Source organism: Cydia fagiglandana, chromosome 19 (assembly GCF_963556715.1).
Source record: "Cydia fagiglandana chromosome 19, ilCydFagi1.1, whole genome shotgun sequence".
NCBI lineage: Eukaryota > Metazoa > Arthropoda > Insecta > Lepidoptera > Tortricidae > Cydia > Cydia fagiglandana.
In genome coordinates, this window is record NC_085950.1 from 13,552,364 (window position 1) to 13,576,807 (window position 24,444).

The 24,444-nt window shown below is 41.9% G+C and overlaps 1 protein-coding gene across 1 annotated transcript; it reads left to right on the forward strand.

Annotated features, from left to right (window-relative positions):
• Positions 1–3,010: 3,010 nt before the first annotated feature.
• LOC134674044 (ethanolaminephosphotransferase 1-like) lies at positions 3,011–23,887 on the forward strand. Its single transcript, XM_063532094.1, has 9 exons — positions 3,011–3,231; positions 4,782–4,850; positions 8,164–8,377; positions 13,601–13,754; positions 14,247–14,355; positions 15,455–15,612; positions 16,050–16,227; positions 19,740–19,916; positions 22,227–23,887. The coding sequence occupies exons 1-9, from the start codon at positions 3,175–3,177 to the stop codon at positions 22,287–22,289; spliced, it is 1,179 nt and encodes a 392-aa protein (XP_063388164.1). The 5' UTR covers positions 3,011–3,174; the 3' UTR covers positions 22,290–23,887.
• The last annotated feature ends 557 nt before the right edge of the window (positions 23,888–24,444 follow it).

Here is a 24,444-nt window from a genome sequence, read left to right on the forward strand (position 1 = left end):
TAGCCGTGTTTACACACGAAAATCTAGATAAGTTCAAACTTAAGGGAACAAACGACAACTACCATCTCCGGAGCAATGAGCATAAAAACAGACTGGTCGCCGAAACACCCAGACTCACTAAGTCCCAGCGATCTGTATACTGCGCGGGACCGTCTGTTTACAATCGCTTACCCGATAATGTCAGAAACGCAGCTACCACCGCGGGCTTTAAGTATAAACTAAAAATGTGGCTCACGAGCGAAGTGTTCTACGATTATGCAGAATATTTTAACCTACCTATTATGACATAATACTCTAATTTAAACTGTTGTGAGACATACTAATATTGAATAATTTTAATGATATTATTGATAATTTAATAATTTTAGTTTAATTTTTTACAGTGATTTTTTTATAATGAATAATTAAGTACCTATTTGTGATTTTAAAATCGTAATTTAGAAGACATATTTAATGTACAGCACAAAACGTGGGGTTGAGGTAGATGGGCAGACAATACATTATGTCGACGAGTACCCGTATCTGGGCCAATTAGTCTCCTTCAGCCATAGACAGGATAAAGAAGTCGAAAGACGGATCCAAAACGCGTGGAGGAGCTATTGGTCTATGAAGGAGCTGATGAAGGGCGACCTTCCTCTGACCCTAAAACGGAAACTCGTCGACATGTGCATTCTGCCTGTCCTAACCTACGGTGCTCAAACGTGGTCACTCACCGAGGCGCAAAAGACCAAATTGAAGGTTTGCCAGAGAGCTATGGAGCGCAGCATACTAGGAGTAAAACGGATTGACCGAATCCGTAACTCTACGCTGCGCTCAAAAACGCGCATTACCGATGTTGGAACTAAGACCGCCAAGCTGAAATGGGACTGGGCCGGCCATGTCTGCCGCATGCACCCACAGAGGTGGGCCAAAATAACCACGGTATGGGTGCCGCAAGACGGGCGAGGATGTGGTAGGCCCAGACGGAGATGGCGGGACGACCTGGACGCATACCTTAACGACTGGCCGGAGATTGCCCAAAATCGAGACGAATGGAAATCAAGGGGGGAGGCCTTTGCCCAGCAGTGGGACACCGTATAGGCTTATATAATATAATAATTTAATGTACAGAATGTACCCACTATCCCAACACGACCTGTAACTTTTTGTTATTAATAAAATATTTGTATTTGTATTTGGTGTGGAACGGATGTTCTTGTAGCTACCTGTTGCAGGTATAATTATCACAGCATTCTTTGTACCTCTATGATGTTACTACAATCTTTAAGGTAGGTACCTATACACAATGATCCGATCCTGTACTGAGGAGCTACCGCCAAAACCGAAATTCGCAACTTACGGGGACCTTTCTCTTTTACTCCAATGAAGGCGTAATAAGAGTGACAGAGAAAAATGCCCGCAATTTGCGAACTTCGATTTTCGTGGTTATAGCCCTGATCCCAGACTCCAACCGGCCTAGCCAAGGTTACAATCGCTATCGCTTCGACAACGAAAAGCTTTATGTCTCTCTATCACTCCTCCATATTAGTGCGACAGTGACAGTTGCGTTTCGATCGCTACGGAGCGTAAGCGATTGACGTCTTGGCTACGCGGCCAGGAACGACTTCGGTTAATTAGTTTACAGGGCGCACCGCAGTTGGGCAATTTATGCAAAAATTGGGCCAAAACCTACGAGGCAATTAGCACAAACAACTAAGAAGATATTACGTGTACCTAGGTCATATTAAATCGGGCTTGCCTATCAGGGACATTCAGAGCCCTGTCCATGAGATCTAGACACGTGGGAGCGTGCATGCCAAATTCAAGGAAACGGGACTATCGACACAGCAGCGTTCTTAAGCCCCCTCCACACTCGTGCGCGAATCGCGGCGCGAAGCCGCGAACGCAAGTGTGGCGTCGATTTTCGTAGATAGCGAAATCGACTCCACACTCGCGTTCGCGGCTTCGCCCGCGATTCACGCACATAGTCTGGAGGGGGCTTTACATCTTGTAAGGAATCCCCTCACCTTGTCACATATCGTTCGTGATTTTAGATACAATGCGGCATTTGATCGATAGATTGAATTCATTGCATCTACTAATTTGGCAATGTACCTATTTAAAATCGCATGCAATTTGTTCTTAGATCTGTGAAGATCTTTACACAAACCGGTAAGTCCCCGCCATAATTTAAAAATGTCACGCACCTTAGTGTTGCTATAGCAATATTTAACTCTGAAACCGTATAAAAAATAAAAGATTGTTCGCAATTATCTTTGAAATATTGGAAAAATAAGTCTCATCTTAACCTACATAATTTATTATAATATACATAGGTAGTTCAAACATAACATGATGAAAATATCTCGTGAATAGATGCTTTATATAAACAGGAAGTCACTCTGTTTCCAATTACGTAAAAGTGACGCAGCGCAAAAGCTCTGTCACTTCTGTAATTCTATTGGTCAACTGGAAGTTAAGTTGGCAAACGTTCTCAATGATTGGTCAAAATAATATTCTAATAATCTAACTCTAGCAAAATGAAAACGGAGTACCGTGGGTGTCATCAGTGTTGCCAACTTGGCATAAATGATGCCAGATCTGGCATATTTTCACTGGCTTTGGCACCAAAATTTTCCATTTAGCATCTGGCATATTTTTTAGCATAATTTAGCCTAAGCCAAATTTGCACCAACTTGGCAGCAACAATATGCACCATCGCCTTATGTGGTTATTATTTTCACATGAACTTTGACTTTTGTGGACGGATGGACGTCGACGGAGTACATAAAGTTGGTCAAGCAGATCTTCATCCATTAGAAAAAGGCGGCAAATTTGAAAAAATATGTGTTTTAAGTGTCTAATTTCAAGTGACATCAGAATTTTTTGAGTATATTATTTCAACAAAAAACTTTGGCATAATTTTGGCACAATCAAGACACTAGTCTAGCATTATTTCAAAATCTTAGTTGGCAACACTGGGTGTCATGTCTTGTGTCATATCAATTATGATGTCAGTTGTGTTGTGTACTGTGCGAAATGCACACGGTCGATTATTTTGAAACCTTAGTGTTATAATATTACATTTACAACAAAAGCCTAAACCATGACGTGAATACTTTCGATAAATTAAATTAAGCTCCTCCGCTTATAAATCAGTATTTTTCTATGTATAAGTGAAGTAAAATCGTGAATATGATGAATTACAAGTATTTGAGCAAAGACCACTTGGAGGGTTTCGATAATTATAAGGTAAGAATTTCATTGTGTTATGCGGAATATTTATACTTATAATTGTCCATAGCGAGTGCTACTGTCTGATTTATGCTTCTCTAAATATTGATTACTTACATAACCTTAAAATAACTAGTTATGCGCATCGCATGACATGACGCCGTACATTAAAAGTGGTATTAATTAGTAAAAACTCGTTTAACGATAACTGTTCAGGATGATCTTATTACTAATACCTCATACAAAGTTCTTATTTCATATCCAATGCGATTAAATTTGTTTTCAACATAAGTATATGAATTTTCAATACACAATCAACTCGATAGCTTATTAAAAATTAATTAGGTGATAAAACTTATACACAGAATGAAATAGGTTTTAATTAAAAGAGCATTTTAATTACTTTTAGAGATTATGGTAAAAATTGGAGAAAATCTGTAAAGTTTCAATTTTTACTATGGAAATTTATGTAAAATGCAAATGGCATATTTTTTTTACAAATCTAGGCTCAAGACTGAATACTGACTTTCATAATTTGTCTGACTGATGACTGTTGGCTTGAGATTTTTCTTGTGTAGGGCTCAAATTAAAGGTTATAATACTTACAGCCATGAAAAACATTGTCACCCTGCCTGACACTTGTTTGTATAGTCTGCAATAGACTGAAAGATACTTACAAGTGCCTACACCATACGAATTAGTTGCCAAGTGGACCCCAGGCTCCCATTAGCTTTGGCAAAAAGCCGGAATATCATGGAAAAGATGATGATGACCATATATTGAGTTTTAGGGTGCGGGGATGTTTTAAACTAGCCAAAAAATGGGTAAAACCTGTAGAAACAAACTATTATAACATTTCTAAGCCCATTTGGCGGTTACTACTAGTATTTTTGATTCAAAGTTTGGTAATTATTTTACAATAAACAAAGTTATAAATAAGAGGAGGTTAAGAGGTGGCATCCGCTGGCCTCGACTGGAAGAAAGTCGAAGAGACAGCGCAGGATCGACAACAGTGGAGAACCCTTCTGAGAGCCCTATGTCCCTGATGAGGGGTAACAGGATTCCATCATCATCATCATCAAAGTTATAAATACACAAACTCATTCCCGCAGCTAAAACCCTGATGTATGACTATGACTTACTTTGGGCCTAGGCAGATTGAAAATGACTTTTAAGTATTTTAACATCTATGACAGTCAGTTAAAAATACTTCAAAAATCCACATTAAGGGCCAGTTGCACCAAACAGTCTGTCACCGTTAAAGCATTCGCTAAATTTTATCATATGGGAAGTTTCATAGTTAAATGCTGAGTGATGTTGACGCTAAATCTGGTTGGTGCAACCAGCCCTTAGTCTATGTAATATGAATATTCAGTGTAGCATGAACCAATCTACTCAAGCATGGGTGAAAATTACATCTGCGAGGCCCTTTTCAATGAGTTTTCCTAAGTTAATAATAAGGTTGGCGTTGCGAGGCCCCCCTGTGCGACGCCAAGGCGAATGGGGCCTTCGCCCTTGCCTAGCCACTGTGAATATTTTATGTCTAACAAATCTTTGCATATTTCCAGTATATGGCCATAGACACAAGCCCCCTCAGTGTCTACGTTATGCACCCGTTTTGGAACAAAGTGGTTGAGGTAAGAAATTTCAACTTATTATACTTGTTTTACACTGGATGGAGACAGGAGAAGACAGAGAAAGTTGGAAAAAACTGGAGGAGGCCTTCACCCAGAGAGGGATCCATATAAACAAATAAAAAATAAATAATAAATAAATAAATTAAAAAAAAAAAATAATAATAATTAAAAAAAAAAATAGTTCTAAAAATACAAAGCCATACTAAAAAAGAATATGGAATATATAAGGCTATAATAATAATAATAATAATACTTGTTTTAACTATGAAATACTTATCATCACTGGTTCGGTGGAAAGGAAAAGGGAAAGGAGCCGCAGTCCAAAGCCGCAGCACTATAGTCAGGTGTTGATCTTTTTACCTGCTAAGTTTAAGTGATGAAGGAACTTAGTAATTTTAAATATTAGTAATTTTGTAAAATACTGCATTAAAGTAGTATCCCAGTAGTAGAGTAGTAGGAAAGTAGCTATATTCATACCTATAGGTATAATTCTATCAAAAATTCGTTATTTATCTGCACTCATGCATACATTTAGTAGCTTTGGGAATTTCAATCATTGATTTCCTGTTTACACATTGTTTTATCTCACTATAATATGCTATAAATATCCATGAAGTAAAAATGTGCTATTTTCCGTAAATAAAAATAGAAATGCACTGGCTAATGTGTGGTTGTGAGCCATATAAAAAAAGCGGTTCCATACTTCACACAATACCTACTCAAAGAACCCTAAAAAAAGTGTTACCTTTTCTAACATTTGCCTACAACTTCGTCTGCCCCCCCTCCCCTACAACTACCCGTCACCCATTTCATAAATTTACTTCATACATTCCAGTAGAAAATGTATTAATATATAACTTATAAACTGCTAGAATGCCAAATTGTATCCAATTTCGTTGTTGATCAGCAAACATCTAAACATGTTCACACAAAAAGTCTACTTAACTACCGAACCTACACACACACACACACACACACACACACACACACACACACACACACAAAATTTCACGAAAATTGGTTGAGAATTGCGACCGTAGAGGAGAACCGGACATATGAAAGCATTTCGCCCGGTTAAAACGGTGACCTTCGCTAACGCTTCAGTCAATTAGTATACATATGTATGTATTTAGGTAGGATCTATTTAAATATGTTTGTCTGCAGGATGGCTCATGAATCATTCATTCTCTAAGTTATTCATAGTCTGGGTCGAGATCTTTATCTTATGATAGCTTTATCAGTATGGTCCGATGCGCGTCACATATTTGTAAGAATACACTCGTATTTAGAGTATGTAAATAGAGATAATGAATTAATATCAAGGTGTGTGTGGATAGGGCTTTAGGTCAGAATACTGGAGTGGCATAAGCAAACATGGCACTGACACACTTAGGCATGCAACTATTTAAATAGGTACAGTCTGTATCATAACGGATCAAAATACACGTCAAACGTATTATAAGCTTGACAAAAAGAGATATATTTCTATAAATATATAGGATAATTAAACTAAGGACTGTATCGTTTATTTTAAATACAGATAAAACCTGGTCTAACTGTTGACGTGTGTATTATTTTGTATTACTATGTTCTTAAGGTATAATCTGGGGGTATTTTTAAGCCATATCTGATATAAGAAGGTTTTACATTTATTTTATTTTAGGGACTTTATGATGATTTTAATACCGTCTAGCAAATGTAATTCGGACAAGCCTATCGAGCTTAATTTGAGACTATTTCACCGATTCCTTGGTCCGATTTAAAGAAACAAAAGGTTAATATGCTGCCAAAATATGCCATCTAAGTGTCCTTTTCATGATTGCTCAATTGAACATCCACAGAATAAATGTGGTGAATTTTTATCTTTACATGAAAACGACTTTTTATGCAACATTTTGGATTCCCGTCAATTTCTGACGCCAGCGAAATGAGGGAAACAGCTAAAAGAATCTACCGAAATCCAAAGCCTAACGGACATTCATGGCGTTGAACCATGGCTAGAACAGGTCGATAGAAACGCTCCATGATGGTTATATTGTATACCAAAGTCGGGGTTGTCGTAAGTAACATGCCATATTCTCTAAAAGGCCACCAAGCACAGATCCAAAACTTTTTTTCCAACTAAAAGAAATGATTAGACTATGCCCAGATGTTTCGCTTTACGAATCATATGTAATTGCTGTTTACATAGTACGATTTTTTTTGTGTAATATCTCGTCTTGTTCGCAAACCGTAAATTTTCTTGTAGTATTTGTCCAAAATCGTTGTAGTTATTCGGGAGGATTGGGTAAATATTGTCCAAACCATACCTATGCTTTACGTGATCTCCCAGGACGAAATGTTACTTATTATTAAAGCACTAATTAAACTATATGTGTAATTTTTTAATAAAAATATAATACCAGAAAAAACGGCTAAGTAAAGTTGTATTCATAACAAACGATACAGTCCTTATATCGGATACTTTTGATCGGAAATTGTAGAAAGTAATCCCTATAAAAGTATTCCAGGGTAGCAGATACTACATGTTTCATCCGCTACTATTGAATATAGATGCTAACTATATTATTAAAGTTTAAGGAAATTTACACGTATTCATATAGAGACTGTAGCCTATTACCTTCTCGCGGTTGGGCATACGTATTCAACTAAAATTTGTCACACACGGGTAGGTATTATGAAAAGGCCATTGACCTTGTCTGAAGGATGGTCATACAAACTTAGTACGTATAATAAGTAAGACAACATAACCACATCATACATACATTGCGTTGAAAATTGTACGAGTAAAACGTTTAACCCATAGAGTATGCTGCGTGTTGTCGTGAATAGAATATTTATTTATTTTATTTTATTTATTAAACTTTAATAGAATAGTATTTATTCGTAAGCACAAACAATCGAGACAATCCATAATAAATAAGAAAACCAAAATAAGATTAAAGTGCCACAAAATGGTCGGAATGCACGTAGGTTGTTGATATTGGGCTGTAACCACGCAATATTCATCAAAATCTGCTCAGTAAATAGTTTCGACGTTACGTTGAAACGTAATGTCTGTCAAAAAGAGTCAAAATTAAAAAGTGGCAATACTGTAATGTCGTCCCTTTCAAACCAATTTATATAAGAAAACAGGATGACACTATCAGTATTGCCACTTATTAATTTCTATTCTTTTTTATCAGACTGTAGAACAAATATGTATATTGCTAAAATTATAACTGTCGCTAAAATCATGTTTTGGCGTAGTATGATTAAAACTAACATGACACCACAAATGCAAGACATCTAGTTTAATCTTCTATATTTCCAGTTGGTACCCCGCTGGGTGGCCCCAAACCTGCTCACGTTCCTGGGGTTCCTTCTCACCGTGCTCGACTTCGTTCTTCTCTCGTGGTACGACTACTCGTACACGGCCGCCAGCGCCAGGAACGAGACCATAGTGGAGTTGGGCGAGCGGCCTGAGGTCATACCGCAGACGCTGTGGTACTTCTTAGCTGTGTTCCTGTTCCTTGCTTATACGCTAGGTGAGTTGTGGTTCATATGTTGTGGTATTACTCTCAGAAGGCCGCCAGCGCCAGGAACGAGACCATAGTGGAGTTGGGCGAGCGGCCTGAAGTCATACCGCAGACGCTGTGGTACTTCTTAGCGGTGTTCCTGTTCCTTGCTTATACGCTAGGTGAGTTGTGGTTCATATGTTGTGGTATTACTCTCAGAAGGCCGCCAGCGCCGGGAACGAGACCATAGTGGAGTTGGGCGAGCGGCCTGAGGTCATACCGCAGACGCTGTGGTACTTCTTAGCTGTGTTCCTGTTCCTTGCTTATACGCTAGGTGAGTTGTAGTTCATATGTTGTGGTATTACTCTCAGAAGGCCGCCAGCGCCGGGAACGAGACCATAGTGGAGTTGGGCGAGCGGCCTGAGGTCATACCGCAGACGCTGTGGTACTTCTTAGCTGTGTTCCTGTTCCTTGCTTATACGCTAGGTGAGTTGTAGTTCATATGTTGTGGTATTACTCTCAGAAGGCCGCCAGCGCCGGGAACGAGACCATAGTGGAGTTGGGCGAGCGGCCTGAGGTCATACCGCAGACGCTGTGGTACTTCTTAGCTGTGTTCCTGTTCCTTGCTTATACGCTAGGTGAGTTGTAGTTCATACAAAATCCAATCTGTAGTGACGCCACATCACAGGCCTTTCCGTCTATTGCAGACGATTTATACATTGCTGTGCAGACACCGGGTTTGGTGACTGTGGAGGCCGATGCGTGAGCGGCATGACCTCCCACATTTTTGGCAGAGAAAGCTCATGCCATCCGAGGTTCCAGTCCCGGTTTGCTTTCTGCGACACCTTCTGCTATCTAAAGCATTAAACCAGGCTTGGTCGCATAGCCTTCTCCCCTCCACAACACGCTTGCGCCATCCATCACGGTCTTCAGCTAAGGCTTCCCAGGCATGGTGGTCGATTTTAAATGCAGACATGTCTCGCTTGACACAGTCTTTAAAGCGCAGCATCGGTCTTCCCACGTTCCTTTTAGCATACGCAACTGCACCAAGCAAGACACGTCGAGGTATTCTAGCGGGTTCCATCCGGTGCACATGCCCCAGCCACCGCAAGCGTCTCTGTTTGAGAAGAGCGGCAAGACTGGGCAGCTGTGCTTTTTCAAGAACCCTCTGATTGGTCACTTTGTCCTGCCAAGTTATGCCTAAAATGTTGCGTAGACAGCGCATGTCAAAAGTGTTGAGTCGTCGCTCCTGTTTTGCATACGTCGTCCAGGTTTCTGCTCCGTACAAGAGTATACTTAGAACGCAAGACTGGTATACCATCATCTTGGTTCTAACAGTGAGATGTTTGTTGCACCACACCCTTGTACGTAGCCTCCCGAACATGGTCGCCGCTTTGCCAATACGAATATCGATCTCTGCATCAAGCGAGAGATTGTTCGACACGGTCGAGTCATAACTTTTTTCTCTTCATATTGCCGCCAAAATGTTTAAATTACACGTTTATAACCTCAGTTGGCAGATGGCAGCACTAGTTTATTCAAATCCCGAAATATAAAAGGCAGCCTATGTATTCTGAGAGATGAGAAGTCGGATTTGTCGCTCGACCGATCCGCAATTTGTACTGAGCGAGCAAAATCGATAAATCCAACAATTACTTGAGACTAAAATATAATAATTGTATTTAAATGTAATTTAACGTATGATATGTAAAAAAAATATTACATGTGAAATGTAACACTTTCTTTTTGTAAATTTGATGTCCCCGACCTCTTTTTATAACAAAAAACCGAGCAAACAGGCATTTTTGTGCAGCAGTGTTCACGCGCTCGTCTGGACTCGGTCTAGTGAAAAATCCAAGTGCAACTAGTTTTATTACCCGCGCTAGATTAAATTGACGCGCTAATCTTGTACCTCGGCAGAGGGGAAATAGTGCGAATGCCGCCTCCCTTCCGTGTTGCTCGAAGGTTTTCATAAATTTATTTCAGTTGCGATTGGCGTTTTGTATAACAGAAACGTACCATCGCCCACACAGTCAACTGTCCATTGGTAAACCTTATTACAGAAGGCATAAGGTCCACCGATGGACAGTTAAGTGTCGCTGTTTGTATTATCACTTGGTGAGGCACTCGATTTAATATTTATTAGACGTCATAATTTTTTTTTTCATATACCGCCCTTTCTACCGATCACGTGTATTCTATGGGACAATAATAAATGTTTTGTTTTGAGTTTTGGGTCAGGTAAATTATTCAGTACCAATAAGATGTTTACATCTTAGACTTAGAGTATGTCCAAGGGTTGAAAAAAAATTATTACTGCGAGAGATACGTATACATAGTCAAACTATAACAAGTTTTCAAAATTCTGTGGGCCTCTCAATACTGGTTTGAATGAGCCGAACGCTCGCCTCGTCCAGCTAGTGATAGGAATATTACTGCTGTTCATTATAAATGAAGGCATTTTTCCCTCGCACAGGTAACGCCACGGCATGTTTTACGCAATACAAGTATGACAGCAGTATGTTGACCCAAAAACTCGGTTATTTAATAATTATATTATTTTTATTGATTAATACACTGTCCGAGAGACTAATAAATAGCGCGTGTTGCATCGAGAGTGATAAAAAAATCAATATATATATTTGTTATAATTATCTTATGATTTATGCTAATCAACCACACCGTGTTGACACACGTCAAAGGAAAATTTTGCACACCTCGATCTCTTTTTGTGTACAGATGAGTCACAACACGCACCGCGCTAGTTGCGTGCATGCCTATTTAGGCATGTGCTTCGGCACGGAAAATAGTGGGAATGCCGACTCCCTTCCCGGTGTTGCTCGAAGCTCTTGACTTACCAATTCGTGTTTAAAAAATAGGCTGTGGCTATAGTATCTAAGGTGGCTAAAAAATTACTGTATTCCGTTGCCAGCGAGCTTTCGGGATTATATATACTGAGCAACTATTATTATGGGACCATCCCCGAAATCGCGAAAATAGTACATTTCGATGCTAGTGCGGAAGGTATGTCATTACTTCACGAGTACCGAGATGGCAAGACTCGGGACGAGTGAAGAATGACATTTCCGCACGTGTATCGAACGACGTTTTTTAATACAGTTGCGAAAAAATAAAAAAAACATTGTTAATCGTACACTAAACAAAAGTGGTAGAGTCTGTGCGGAAAGAGAAGAGTCGTGGGATTTGAGGGCGCGCCAGTGCTATTTTATGGTTTTTGCTATGCTGACAACACTGGTCACGTGATTATAGTACGACACTAAGGGTCATGATACTTGAATCCCTTTTGTTCCGGTTTTTTACCACGGCTTACTAAACGGAGCCTGGTGGTGGTGTCGGCTCGTCAACTCAATCCTCTGATTTAGCGCAGGCACTAGTTTTCTTTTTAAAACACACTTGTTTTTATAACTCAGATACTAAAAAGTGACTGCGATTGACAAAACTGCTAAAACTATTTAAGAATCTGCCCAATACAACTGTAATTTTAGTACCAAAGAAGATAAGAGTCTCATTTATGTACTGCCTAATCTGTGCAGTCCAACAGTTATTAAAACCGGGTAGATCGGGTAGAAATTGGGCAATAGAACTGTAATTTTATCTGGGATATATTTCACCCATTGTAAACTTGACTTGTAATGTATGTGTACATTATTAATAATAAATATGAATATGAATAAAAATAGTGCATAAGTAGGTAGGCCTTATTGGGATATGTCCGGTTCTCTCATCTCACGATATTTTACTTCGCCGAAAAGTCACTGCTAAATATGAAATATAATTTCGTAACTAACAGAACCTACAAATAAAGAAATATTTTATTAGAAAAAGTTTTATTCTTTGTAATCGAAGTCTGAATTAAAATATTCAATGTCACTTATGTTTGAGCTAGCTTCAAAACAACCAGTGACACTCATAGAACTATCTTCATCTGAACTGGATGTGCTTGAATCCGGCACGTAGATTACGAATTCTTGCATATCACCTACTTAGCGGTTTTACACAATCCTGAAAAAGAAATTACATATAAATATGCATAAAATGGCAAGTATCAAGACTATTTGTCAGTTATTTTAAAGATCATGAATGACCTGCATATTTATGAAAATTAATATATTTTGAATGAATATACTTACCGATTATGTACCGGAGACAAGTTACTTAGGGGGCTTATTAAATAAGTAATTATTTAATATTAAATACAACATCAATACCCGCGAATAGCGGAAACACGTTCCGCGACTTTTTGTAAGTCGATAGTCGGCTTTTAGCCGTTATCTTCCCGCTGACAAAACCGAACAATGTTAAATGTAATTTTCCTTGTGGTTTTATGTACGGTTTTATCGTGTTTTGAAAATATTTTATACATAAAACTTGCGGTTTTTGTTAATAAAAATATACATTGACAGAAGTTTGTTTACTTTTTACAAGACAGGTGTCAAAGGTTTGATTGCCATATAAAATTTAAAATGTTAGTTCCCGTTTCTGCCACGACTCTTCTCTTTCCGCACAGACTCTAACAGTGACAGCTCGGTTAGACGTCGTCTTTAAGTATATTATATCTATGGGCGTTTGGCAGCTATTCCGTTCCATTCAGTCAACTTATTAAGAACGGAATTTTCAATATTGAATATTTAAAAATAAACGTGTTATAATGATGAAGAGGTAAGTAATTAAATATGAAATATGTAATATTTTTCGTATTCTTACATTAACGGTAGGTTTTTATGCTGATTACGACGTTTAAAGGAAACTAATATTAACACTCATCAATAAGTAGTCGTGAATTGGAACAAGTATAAATTTAAAAAAAATGGAAAAGTAAAAAGCACTAGTTCGAGATAACCAACTTTCCGCACGCTAAACAGCTACGTAAAGTAGCACTTTTTGAGCAACTGTATTAAAAAAATATTTACAGTACATATGGTCCTATTTTCCCGCACTAGTGCGTAAAATAGCACTTTTCGTGCGATGTCAAAAGTTTAAAGGGCCATATGTACTGTAAAACGTTGTACGATACACGTGCGAATAGGTAATTCGCAACTCGTGTCGATTTAAAACACTCCCTTCGGTCGTGTTTTAATTTATCGCCACTCGTTTCGAATTTCCTCTTTTTCGCACTTGTATCGTAAATAACTATTGCTCAGTATAATCCCAAAACCTTCCTGGCAACGGGAATGCAGTTATTTTTTAACCACCGATTATATGTATACACCGATTATACACATTGAATTGCAGACGGTATCGACGGCAAGCAGGCGCGCCGCACGCAGACCTCGGGCCCGCTGGGTGAGCTGTTCGACCACGGGCTGGACTCCTACTCGGTATTCTTCATCCCGGCCTGCCTCTACTCCATCTTTGGCTGTATGGACTACTCTGTTAAGCCTATCAGGTAAACTTCAACCCCTTATTCTTAAAACCTAGTGGCTTTGTGAGCTCGCTAACTACCATAGCTCATTTAGGATAACATAACTGAATGGCAGTAACGGATCCAGGATTTTGGTTTGAGAGGGTCTTAAACCCAATGAGGTTATATTTAGGTAGGGATTGTAAAATCTTTCATGTACAAGCTCAAATGTTTTTAGGATGCTTAGGCGCCTTATTCACCCCTTAACTACTGCGTGAATTGACAAAAAAATTATCATCTCTATCCGGTCCTGGCCAGTATCGTTGACAGGCCGGATTTGTACTGGTTAGTGAGAGCGACGTTCGTAAGCTCTCAGGTGGCTGACATAGTGTATTTTAACAGCAATAGTACACCCACGCTTAGTACAGGTCACCACTCCTTCGACAAAATTATATTTTATGCCAAGGCGTATCCATATTTTCAACATTTCCGTATCATCATTATTTTCGACGTATATCATAAAATCACTTGTTCTAGAATGTACTACATAATGTGGAACATCCTCCTCAACTTCTACCTGAGCCACTGGGAGAAGTACAACACGGGCGTGCTGTTCCTGCCGTGGGGATACGACTTCAGCATGTGGGTGAGTGCATTTCATTTTATGTTAAACTTTATGGCAACAAAAACGGATCGCAATGTATTGGAACCTCTCACAGAAGCCTTCTATTCATTAGCAGGCGTGTCTCACTCCGCGATTTCGTCGCTTTGCTACAGGTAGCTAAAAGTCCATCCGTTCGGCCCAAATTTTGGGGTTTGCCATAAGCCGCGCGTGGCGCTGTCGCCACCTAGCGGCCATATCTGTGCTGATCGTGACAGACGTGTTTTGTTAGAGAGTGAGTCTTCTGTACTTAGTACTATTATTTATTCTGTGTCATTAGTGCCAATTGTGAATGCTTAAATTTTCCAGACCTTACAAAGCACAAGAGATCGTATCTACTTTAGGGTAGCACCTGCTTATTGTCGTGAAGTGATTAAGTCAATTTGAAGTTTTCAAATTTGGTCACAAATTTGGTCACCAACGTGCAAGATCACTACTCGTAATTCATGTATAACTTGGCAGGTTATTTACCGTGGATGGATATAAATGCACAGTGACTTGTCTAGATCACAACGGTTATAGTTCGTAGGTTTCAAACAGAGCCCGAGCTAATCCTATTGTCTATTGTTAAGTAAAACCTCTCGTGCCACGTGCCACCACCACCTGCATAAATACCTGCGTACTTCGGTTACTGAGTGCCGGCGAGTCGAACGCTACAGAACCAGTCTAAAATGTGTCATCGAGATGCGTAACAAAGGCGCGTTATCGGAGAGCGCACCTACACTGGTTTTTTGAGCGTTGGACTAGCCTGCGCTCAGGTGCCAAATAGAATAAGTATGACCCTTTTTTGCAGGTAAGTAGCACGTGCGGTTTTACTTAACAATAGACAATAGGATTAGCCGCCGGGCTCTGGTACGAATTATACACTCACGTGAATTGTTAATCGCTATACATGTTTCGGGCCCATCGGGGGTCCTTGTTCAGGCGCGAGTGCTCGCGACGGCTGCACTCCGTGCACTCACACAAACATGTCGCCAATAGCGACTAACAATAGTAACAATTCACGTGAGTGTAACCGTTGCGATCTAAATACTTTAAAATATGTCTCACAAAAGTTTAATTTCGAGTAACTTGTCTGTTTCAGGCGTCAACAATATTTTTCCTGTGGACCGGACACGCGGGCACGGCGTGGTACAAGCGCTACCTAGTGGGCGGGTACACACTCGCTGATGGCTTCGAGTGGCTGGTATACGCCACCGGTGTCTTCACCAACCTACCCGTGGCGGTCTACAACACGTATCAGTAAGTTCCCCTGGTCACAGTGTAAAAAGTAACAGTGGACCGACGCCTTTAATGTCTGCGTAAATGCCTGCCGCACAAGAACACAGTAGGGTTGTCACAGTAGGGTTTACACAACTGCTCAAAAATTACAAACATTTTAAATAAGACACGCTAGTCCTGTAAGTAGTACCGAGCTACTAACAATGACGACATATGCAGCTCGGGTGCGCGCGAAATTCTTTGAAGGAAAGTCTTTCTGGCTTAGTTTCCCCTCTGAGTTGGAAGGTCATATGGCAGTCGCTTTCATAAGAACTAATGCCTATGTTTTCCTTCTATGCCCAAATATTTGAATATATTTGTAGTTGATTGATAAATTTAGATATATACTTTTAAGTACATTATTTGCGTTGTTTCATATCTAATAGGCTATTTGACTCATAAATAATTTGTTATTTCAGATCATATAAGCTCCGGACAGGCAAGATGCGCTCATTCACCGAAGCTCTCCGGCCACTCTGGTCCCTCCTGACAGTATTCACAGTGTGCAGCGTGTGGGTGCACTACTCACAACGGCTGCCGGACCACGACCCCAGGATGCTGTTCCTGCTCATCGGGACGCTGTTCAGCAATGTTGCTGTAAGTACACCCCCGAGCAATGTCAACAGGTCACCTTCAAGCTCAGACCACTCTGGTCCCTGCTGACAGTATTCACAGTGTGCAGCGTGTGGGTGCACTACTCACACCGGCTACCGGACCACGACCCCAGGATGCTGTTCCTGCTCATCGGGACGCTGTTCAGCAATGTCGCTGTGAGTACACCCCCGAACAATGACAACAGGTCACCTTGGAGCTCAGGCCACTCTGGTCCTGCTGACAGTATTCACAGTGTGCAGCGTGTGGGTGCACTACTCACAACGGCTGCCGGACCACGACCCGAGCATGCTGTTCCTGCTCATTGGGACACTGTTCAGCAATGTCGCTGTGAGTACACCCCCGAGCAATGACAACAGGTCACCTTGAAGCTCAGACTACTCTGGTCCCTCCTGACAGTATTCACAGTGTGCAGCATGTGGGTGCAGTACTCACACCGGCTGCCGGACCACGACCCGAGCATGCTGTTCCTGCTCATTGGGACACTGTTCAGCAATGTCGCTGTGAGTACACCCCCGAGCAATGACAACAGGTCACCTTGAAGCTCAGACCACTCTGGTCCCTGCTGACAGTATTCACAGTGTGCAGCGTGTGGGTGCACTACTCACACCGGCTGCCGGACCACGACCCCAGGATGCTGTTCCTGCTCATTGGGACACTGTTCAGCAATGTCGCTGTAAGTACACCCCCGAGCAATGACAACAGGTCACCTTGAAGCTCAGACCACTCTGGTCCCTGCTGACAGTATTCACAGTGTGCAGCGTGTGGGTGCACTACTCACACCGGCTGCCGGACCACGACCCCAGGATGCTGTTCCTGCTCATCGGGACGCTGTTCAGCAATGTCGCTGTAAGTACACCCCCGAGCAATGACAACAGGTCACCTTCAAGCTCAGGCCACTCTGGTCCTGCTGACGGTATTCACAGTGTGCAGCGTGTGGGTGCACTACTCACAACGGCTGCCGGACCACGACCCCAGGATGCTGTTCCTGCTCATCGGGACGCTGTTCAGCAATGTCGCTGTAAGTACACCCCCGAGCAATGTCAACAGGTCACCTTGGAGCTCAGACCACTCTGGTCCTCCTGACAGTATTCACAGTGTGCAGCGTGTGGGTGCACTACTCACAACGGCTGCCGGACCACGACCCCAGGATGCTGTTCCTGCTCATCGGGACGCTGTTCAGCAATGTCGCTGTAAGTACACCCCCGAGCAATGTCAACAGGTCACCTTGGAGCTCAGACCACTCTGGTCCTCCTGACAGTATTCACAGTGTGCAGCGTGTGGGTGCACTACTCACAACGGCTGCCGGACCACGACCCCAGGATGCTGTTCCTGCTCATCGGGACGCTGTTCAGCAATGTCGCTGTAAGTACACCCCCGAGCAATGACAACAGGTCACCTTGGAGCTCAGACCACTCTGGTCCTCCTGACAGTATTCACAGTGTGCAGCGTGTGGGTGTACTACTCACAACGGCTGCCGGACCACGACCCCAGGATGCTGTTCCTGCTCATCGGGACGCTGTTCAGCAATGTCGCTGTAAGTACACCCCCGAGCAATGTCAACAGGTCACCTTGGAGCTCAGACCACTCTGGTCCTCCTGACAGTATTCACAGTGTGCAGCGTGTGGGTGCACTACTCACAACGGCTGCCGGACCACGACCCTAGGATGCTGTTCCTGCTCATCGGGACGCTGTTCAGCAATGTCGCTGTAAGTACACCCCCAAGCAATGACAACAGGTCACCTTGGAGCTCCGACCACTCTGGTCCTCCTGACAGTATTCACAGTGTGCAGCGTGTGGGTGCACTACTCACAACGGCTGCCGGACCACGACCCCAGGATGCTGTTCCTGCTCATCGGGACGCTGTTCAGCAATGTCGCTGTAAGTACACCCCCGAGCAATGACAACAGGTCACCTTCAAGCTCAGGCCACTCTGGTCCCTCCTGACAGTATTCACAGTGTGCAGCGTGTGGGTGCACTACTCACAACGGCTGCCTGACCACGACCCCAGGATGCTGTTGCTGCTCATCGGGACGCTGTTCAGCAATGTCGCTGTAAGTACACCCCCAAGCAATGACAACAGGTCACCTTGGAGCTCCGACCACTCTGGTCCTCCTGACAGTATTCACAGTGTGCAGCGTGTGGGTGCACTACTCACAACGGCTGCCGGACCACGACCCCAGGATGCTGTTCCTGCTCATCGGGACGCTGTTCAGCAATGTCGCTGTAAGTACACCCCCGAGCAATGTCAACAGGTCACCTTGGAGCTCAGACCACTCTGGTCCCTCCTGACAGTATTCACAGTGTGCAGCGTGTGGGTGCACTACTCACACCGGCCGCCGGACCACGACCCCAGGATGCTGTTCCTGCTCATCGGGACACTGTTCAGCAATGTCGCTGTAAGTACACCCCCGAGCAATGTCAACAGGTCACCTTGGAGCTCAGACCACTCTGGTCCCTCCTGACAGTATTCACAGTGTGCAGCGTGTGGGTGCACTACTCACACCGGCCGCCGGACCACGACCCCAGGATGCTGTTCCTGCTCATCGGGACACTGTTCAGCAATGTCGCTGTGAGTACACCCCCGAGCAATGACAACAGGTCACCTTGAAGCTCAGACCACTCTGGTCCCTACTGACGCTGTAAGTTAGTTGACATTTAATACATCCCCCTTTGTAGCAAATATAAAGGAAATATTGTTTTGAAGGTGCCCCCCACGAGCATATATCCTCCTGTAAGGCCCAGCTATTCAAATGAAAAATCTAGAATTTACCACTAATATTTGAACCTTTAGCGCAGAATATAGAGTCGATTTTGGTTTTGTTTGAAAATTTAACGAAAGTAAACAAATGAATACGATTCCAATTTCATCGAACTAAATAAGTATTATAGGTAGGACGTTGGGCCTTAAGAGGGTATCATACATGAATTAATGAGCTTTAAAATTTTTATCATTTGGCAGGCTGCAGTTACTGACAATTGCAGAATTTTAATTGAACAGACTACGGATATGATATAATGGTCGTTTTTGTCTACGTGACAGCTTGATAAAACGGTGTCCGTCACTTTCCATCCCGCGGTGTTACAGTGACAGTTATTTTATCACGTGGATAAAACCATTTATCCACGCCGGCTGGACCCTACCTCTGTCCCAGACTCTCTGGTCGTCCATAACCTCAAAGATAACCATAACCGAAGCTCTTGAAATACTTTTTGAGTGTAAATAGTGTAGTTGAACACTGAATTAAATCTTCTAAAGTTCAATATAAAAAGTATCGAAAGTTTTGTAAAAAACTGAAAGCCTTAATATTGATGACAATGCAACAAGAAATATGCTACCATGGAATTGAGTTGATCTGATGATGCAATCACAAAGAGGCCAAAAGATCTTCGACGAAAACTCCTTGAGTTTGGGTTCATTAGAAAAATCTGGAGATCGTATGGTGTAAATCTAGTTTTATCAATTTATTCTAAAAACATGTCATGTTATGTTACAGTGTCGCCTAATAGTCAGTCAGATGTCCAACCAGCGCTGCGACGCCGTCAACTGGCTTCTATATCCACTGGCGTTGTGCGCCGCAGTGGGGCTCATGTCACCACAACACGAGCTGACTGCGTTCTACGGCGTCACTGTGCTGGCTGTGTTGGCGCACATACATTATGGAGCGTGTGTGGTGCGTATTATGTTACCCTTATAGTCAGTCAGATGTCCAACCAGCGCTGCGACGCCGTCAACTGGCTTTTATATCCACTGGCGTTGTGCGCCGCAGTGGGGCTCATGTTACCACAACACGAGCTGACTGCGTTCTACGGCGTCACTGTGCTGGCTGTGTTGGCGCACATACATTATGGAGCGTGTGTGGTGCGTATTATGTTACCCTAATAGTCAGTCAGATGTCCAACTAGCGCTGCGACGCCGTCAACTGGCTTCTATATCCACTGGTGTTGTGCGCCGCAGTGGGGCTCATGTCACCACAACACGAGTTGACTGCGTTCTACGGCGTCACTGTGCTGGCTGTGTAGGCGCACATACATTATGGAGCGTGTGTGGTGCGTATTATGTTACCCTAATAGTCAGTCAGATGTCCAACTAGCGCTGCGACGCCGTCAACTGGCTTCTATATCCACTGGTGTTGTGCGCCGCAGTGGGGCTCATGTCACCACAACACGAGTTGACTGCGTTCTACGGCGTCACTGTGCTGGCTGTGTTGGCGCACATACATTATGGAGCGTGTGTGGTGCGTATTATGTTACCCTTATAGTCAGTCAGATGTCCAACCAGCGCTGCGACGCCGTCAACTGGCTTTTATATCCACTGGCGTTGTGCGCCGCAGTGGGGCTCATGTTACCACAACACGAGCTGACTGCGTTCTACGGCGTCACTGTGCTGGCTGTGTTGGCGCACATACATTATGGAGCGTGTGTGGTGCGTATTATGTTACCCTAATAGTCAGTCAGATGTCCAACTAGCGCTGCGACGCCGTCAACTGGCTTCTATATCCACTGGTGTTGTGCGCCGCAGTGGGGCTCATGTCACCACAACACGAGTTGACTGCGTTCTACGGCGTCACTGTGCTGGCTGTGTAGGCGCACATACATTATGGAGCGTGTGTGGTGCGTATTATGTTACCCTAATAGTCAGTCAGATGTCCAACCAGCGCTGCGACGCCGTCAACTGGCTTCTATATCCACTGGTGTTGTGCGCCGCAGTGGGGCTCATGTCACCACAACACGAGTTGACTGCGTTCTACGGCGTTACTGTGCTGGCTGTGTTGGCGCACATACATTATGGGGCGTGTGTGGTGCGTATTTAATTATAAACGACGATTCTTCCCAAAGAATTAATGTTCGCTGAATTATGGGGGTCAAATCGGTTATGTGGACCCCACAGACCCAATATCGCAAAATAGGCGACAAGTCTAAAACACCCAAGACTTTTGACTATCAAAGTGCTGAGACCCGAAGGATTAATCCAAATGTACTTGTACTTACTCCCGTACTGGGCAGTACGAAAAAACCGGGCAAGTGCGAGTCGGACTCGCGCACGAAGGGTTCCGTACCATAATGCAAAAAAAAAACAAAAAAAGCAAAAAAAAGACGGTCACCCATCCAAGTACTGACCACTCCCGACGTTGCTTAACTTTAGTCAAAAATCACGTTTGTTGTATGGGAGCCCCATTTAAATCTTTATTTTATTCTGTTTTTAGTATTTGTTGTTATAGCGGCAACAGAAATACATCATCTGTGAAAATTTCAACTGTCTAGCTATCACGGTTCGTGAGATACAGCCTGGTGACAGACGGACGGACGGACAGCGAAGTCTTAGTAATAGGGTCCCGTTAAAACGGGAAACCCTTTGGGTACGGAACCCTAAAAATGAGAATCTATTAGAAATAGCCGAATTTATTCTTAAGAACCGCGAGTTCTATTTTTATTCCCCGGCGCAAAAAGGGGAGTATCATACACTTATAAGTCTTATAACACTTTATAAGGATTCGTAAAACTTTGTTTGTTCCCTTTCTAACAAATACATACGTCAAAATGACAGATAAAGACAAACGATTCATAGCTAACTCAGGCCAGTAACGCGTTTATGAATAACGCCATTATTCATTAAGTGAATATCTAAATTATCTAAGTTTCAACTTACTAGTTCAACTTGCCACTTTTACGATTTTAAGCCTTTATAACGCAGAGGGAATATATTTCCCACCTGATTTTGAACTTTATTTCGAAGTGATAGAGTTCAATTTTGCATAATTCCTGACACCCGTATGCCTTATAAAGGGTTAGGCCGGGGTCGTTTTCACCCGCCGCCCGCGGCCGACAGCGGCCCGCCGCCCGCGGCGTCTGAATGGTATGTTCGGGAATGCTCGGGAGTGGTCGTTTTCACCCGCCGTGTGCGGCGTCCCCCCGAAAACGGGTGAAAACGACCCCGGCCTTAACTTTGTCGGTGAATTTAAATTGTCAATCTTTTTTTTCAGGTGCAGCAGATGTGCGCGCACTTCCGAATAAACTGCTTCCATATAAAGAAGCGCGACGATTGACTCTTAGACGACAATGCGTGTTAGTAACAACATCACACAACACACATACATATCCATTACAACACTCGAACACAGCTCCAACTGCTCAGTATCAGTAAAGGGATAGTGACTGAGGTGATAGTAGCTTACGTGTTAGTTTTCACCATATTGTTAAAAAAAGGACTTTATGATATTTCAACCATTGCCGATTTGAGTACAGTTTTCGTTATTTCCAAAAAAACAATATATTCCAATTAATCCAGCTTTGATAATTATTTTGTAAGACAAGCCACATGTCCCGAAAGTGTAATTTATTTTGAACCTAAAATCGGAACGCTAAAGTTGAAATTCTATTGATGGGTATGTGGTCGATAGATCGTATCTTTGCCTGGAAAAGGGTTAACTGATACGCCTACGAGGATTCTTAGATAGGTTTTAACTCACTAGATGGATTATATTGGTATATTTAGAGTTATTTTAAGAATAGTTTTCACACTTGAGCTACAATCGCAATCAGTGTGTACACGTTGGAGTATCTGTATTATGTTGTTAATTATGCATATGTTGTTCTGATGTTATGTTACGTGAAGATTATGCACAGTGCTCTTCAAAAACGAGTCAAACAGTACACGGACTGCTAATAATACGCTGAAATGTACTTCATATCATACTGTTTATTTACCCTAATTCGGTACTACATGCAGTCATAAGTGGCTAAGCGAGCTAGGTGGTCAAATTTATCAAAACATGCTCTTATTCTGTTAAAAATAAAGTTGTGTTTAGATATTTATCAACACCTCATCCGCTTAGCTACTTCTGATGCTGACTGTATATTTTAAAACAATCATGATACATTTTACGAACTTTTTCTTGTGCATATATTTTCTTAGTGTTTGTAACGCGCATTGTCTATTTTTGTTTTATATTGCTTTTTATAGCTTGTGTTTTACAGTAATCTTCTTATACATTTTTATTTAACATTAAATTATTTAATTTAAGCAATGTTTATTGTACGGTTGAGATCTAAAGTGTAATCAAATAAGTAATGAACTTGACTGTACTAAAACATAATTCTTCTTAGTTTTATCTTAGTACGTGTTTTAATATTTTATTCATAGACCCAGGGCCTATTGCATAATAACTATTAATAGCATTAGCTTGTATTTTATTATGCAATAATACTATAATAGTATTTGCTTGTATTTTATTATGCAATATGCCCCCAATTGTAACATTTAGTATTATGTTGAAGATCTAACAGTGTATTAACCCTTGAATTAAGCCAGCTTCAAGTCATTATTATTAAGTTTGGGAGCTATTCATACATAGTATTGACATTTGGAAAGATAAATATATACTAATTACTAATAATTCGATCGCCGATTTTATAAGGCCTAATTTAAATGATATACGAACGTTTGAGGCAAATATAAGGCATAGATTCAGTGTAATTTTAGATTTGACAGACGTTAATGCTTCTATAGAGAGTATACACTATACAGTAACAAATATTACATGAACACCCCTCCAATATAAGTTTACATCCTCAGTCGATTATAGTCGCACCAATAAAAGTCTGCAGCGGATTTGATAGCCCACGCAGTGTAAGTGTTATGTATACGTCATAAATTCATAGAAGTATGACGTTTAAAATGACACTTGCGCTGCGTGGGCTATCAAAATCGCTGCAGACTTTTTACGGTCTGACTATAGTAAGAGACGATGATTTCAGCATTGGTTTTATTCTACTCGTGTTATGAATTGCTCCCATGTACAGTCGCCATCAGATACATCGGAGCGGCCAAAGTGTTCTTAAATATCTGAACACGTCTATATTGTCAAAGCGTTAGTGTTCAGATATTTTTGAGGCCCTCGGCCGCTGCCAACATCTATCTGATGGCGAATGTACCAACCTAACCTAACTAAAACACCAAAGTGGCAGTTAGACCTTATGTGATTACAGTAAGGGGGCTATTCATAAATTACGTCATTTCAGATTAGGAGGGGGGGGGTCTGGACATCGGATGATGGTAGCATGACGTAGGAGGAAACGGGGTCATTCGAAGCATGATATTTGGATGATTTTAGGGGCGGGGGGGTCAAAAATAGATGACGTAATTTATGGACAGCCCCAAGGTACAAATTGCTACTTTAGTGTCTAGTATTTTGTTACGTA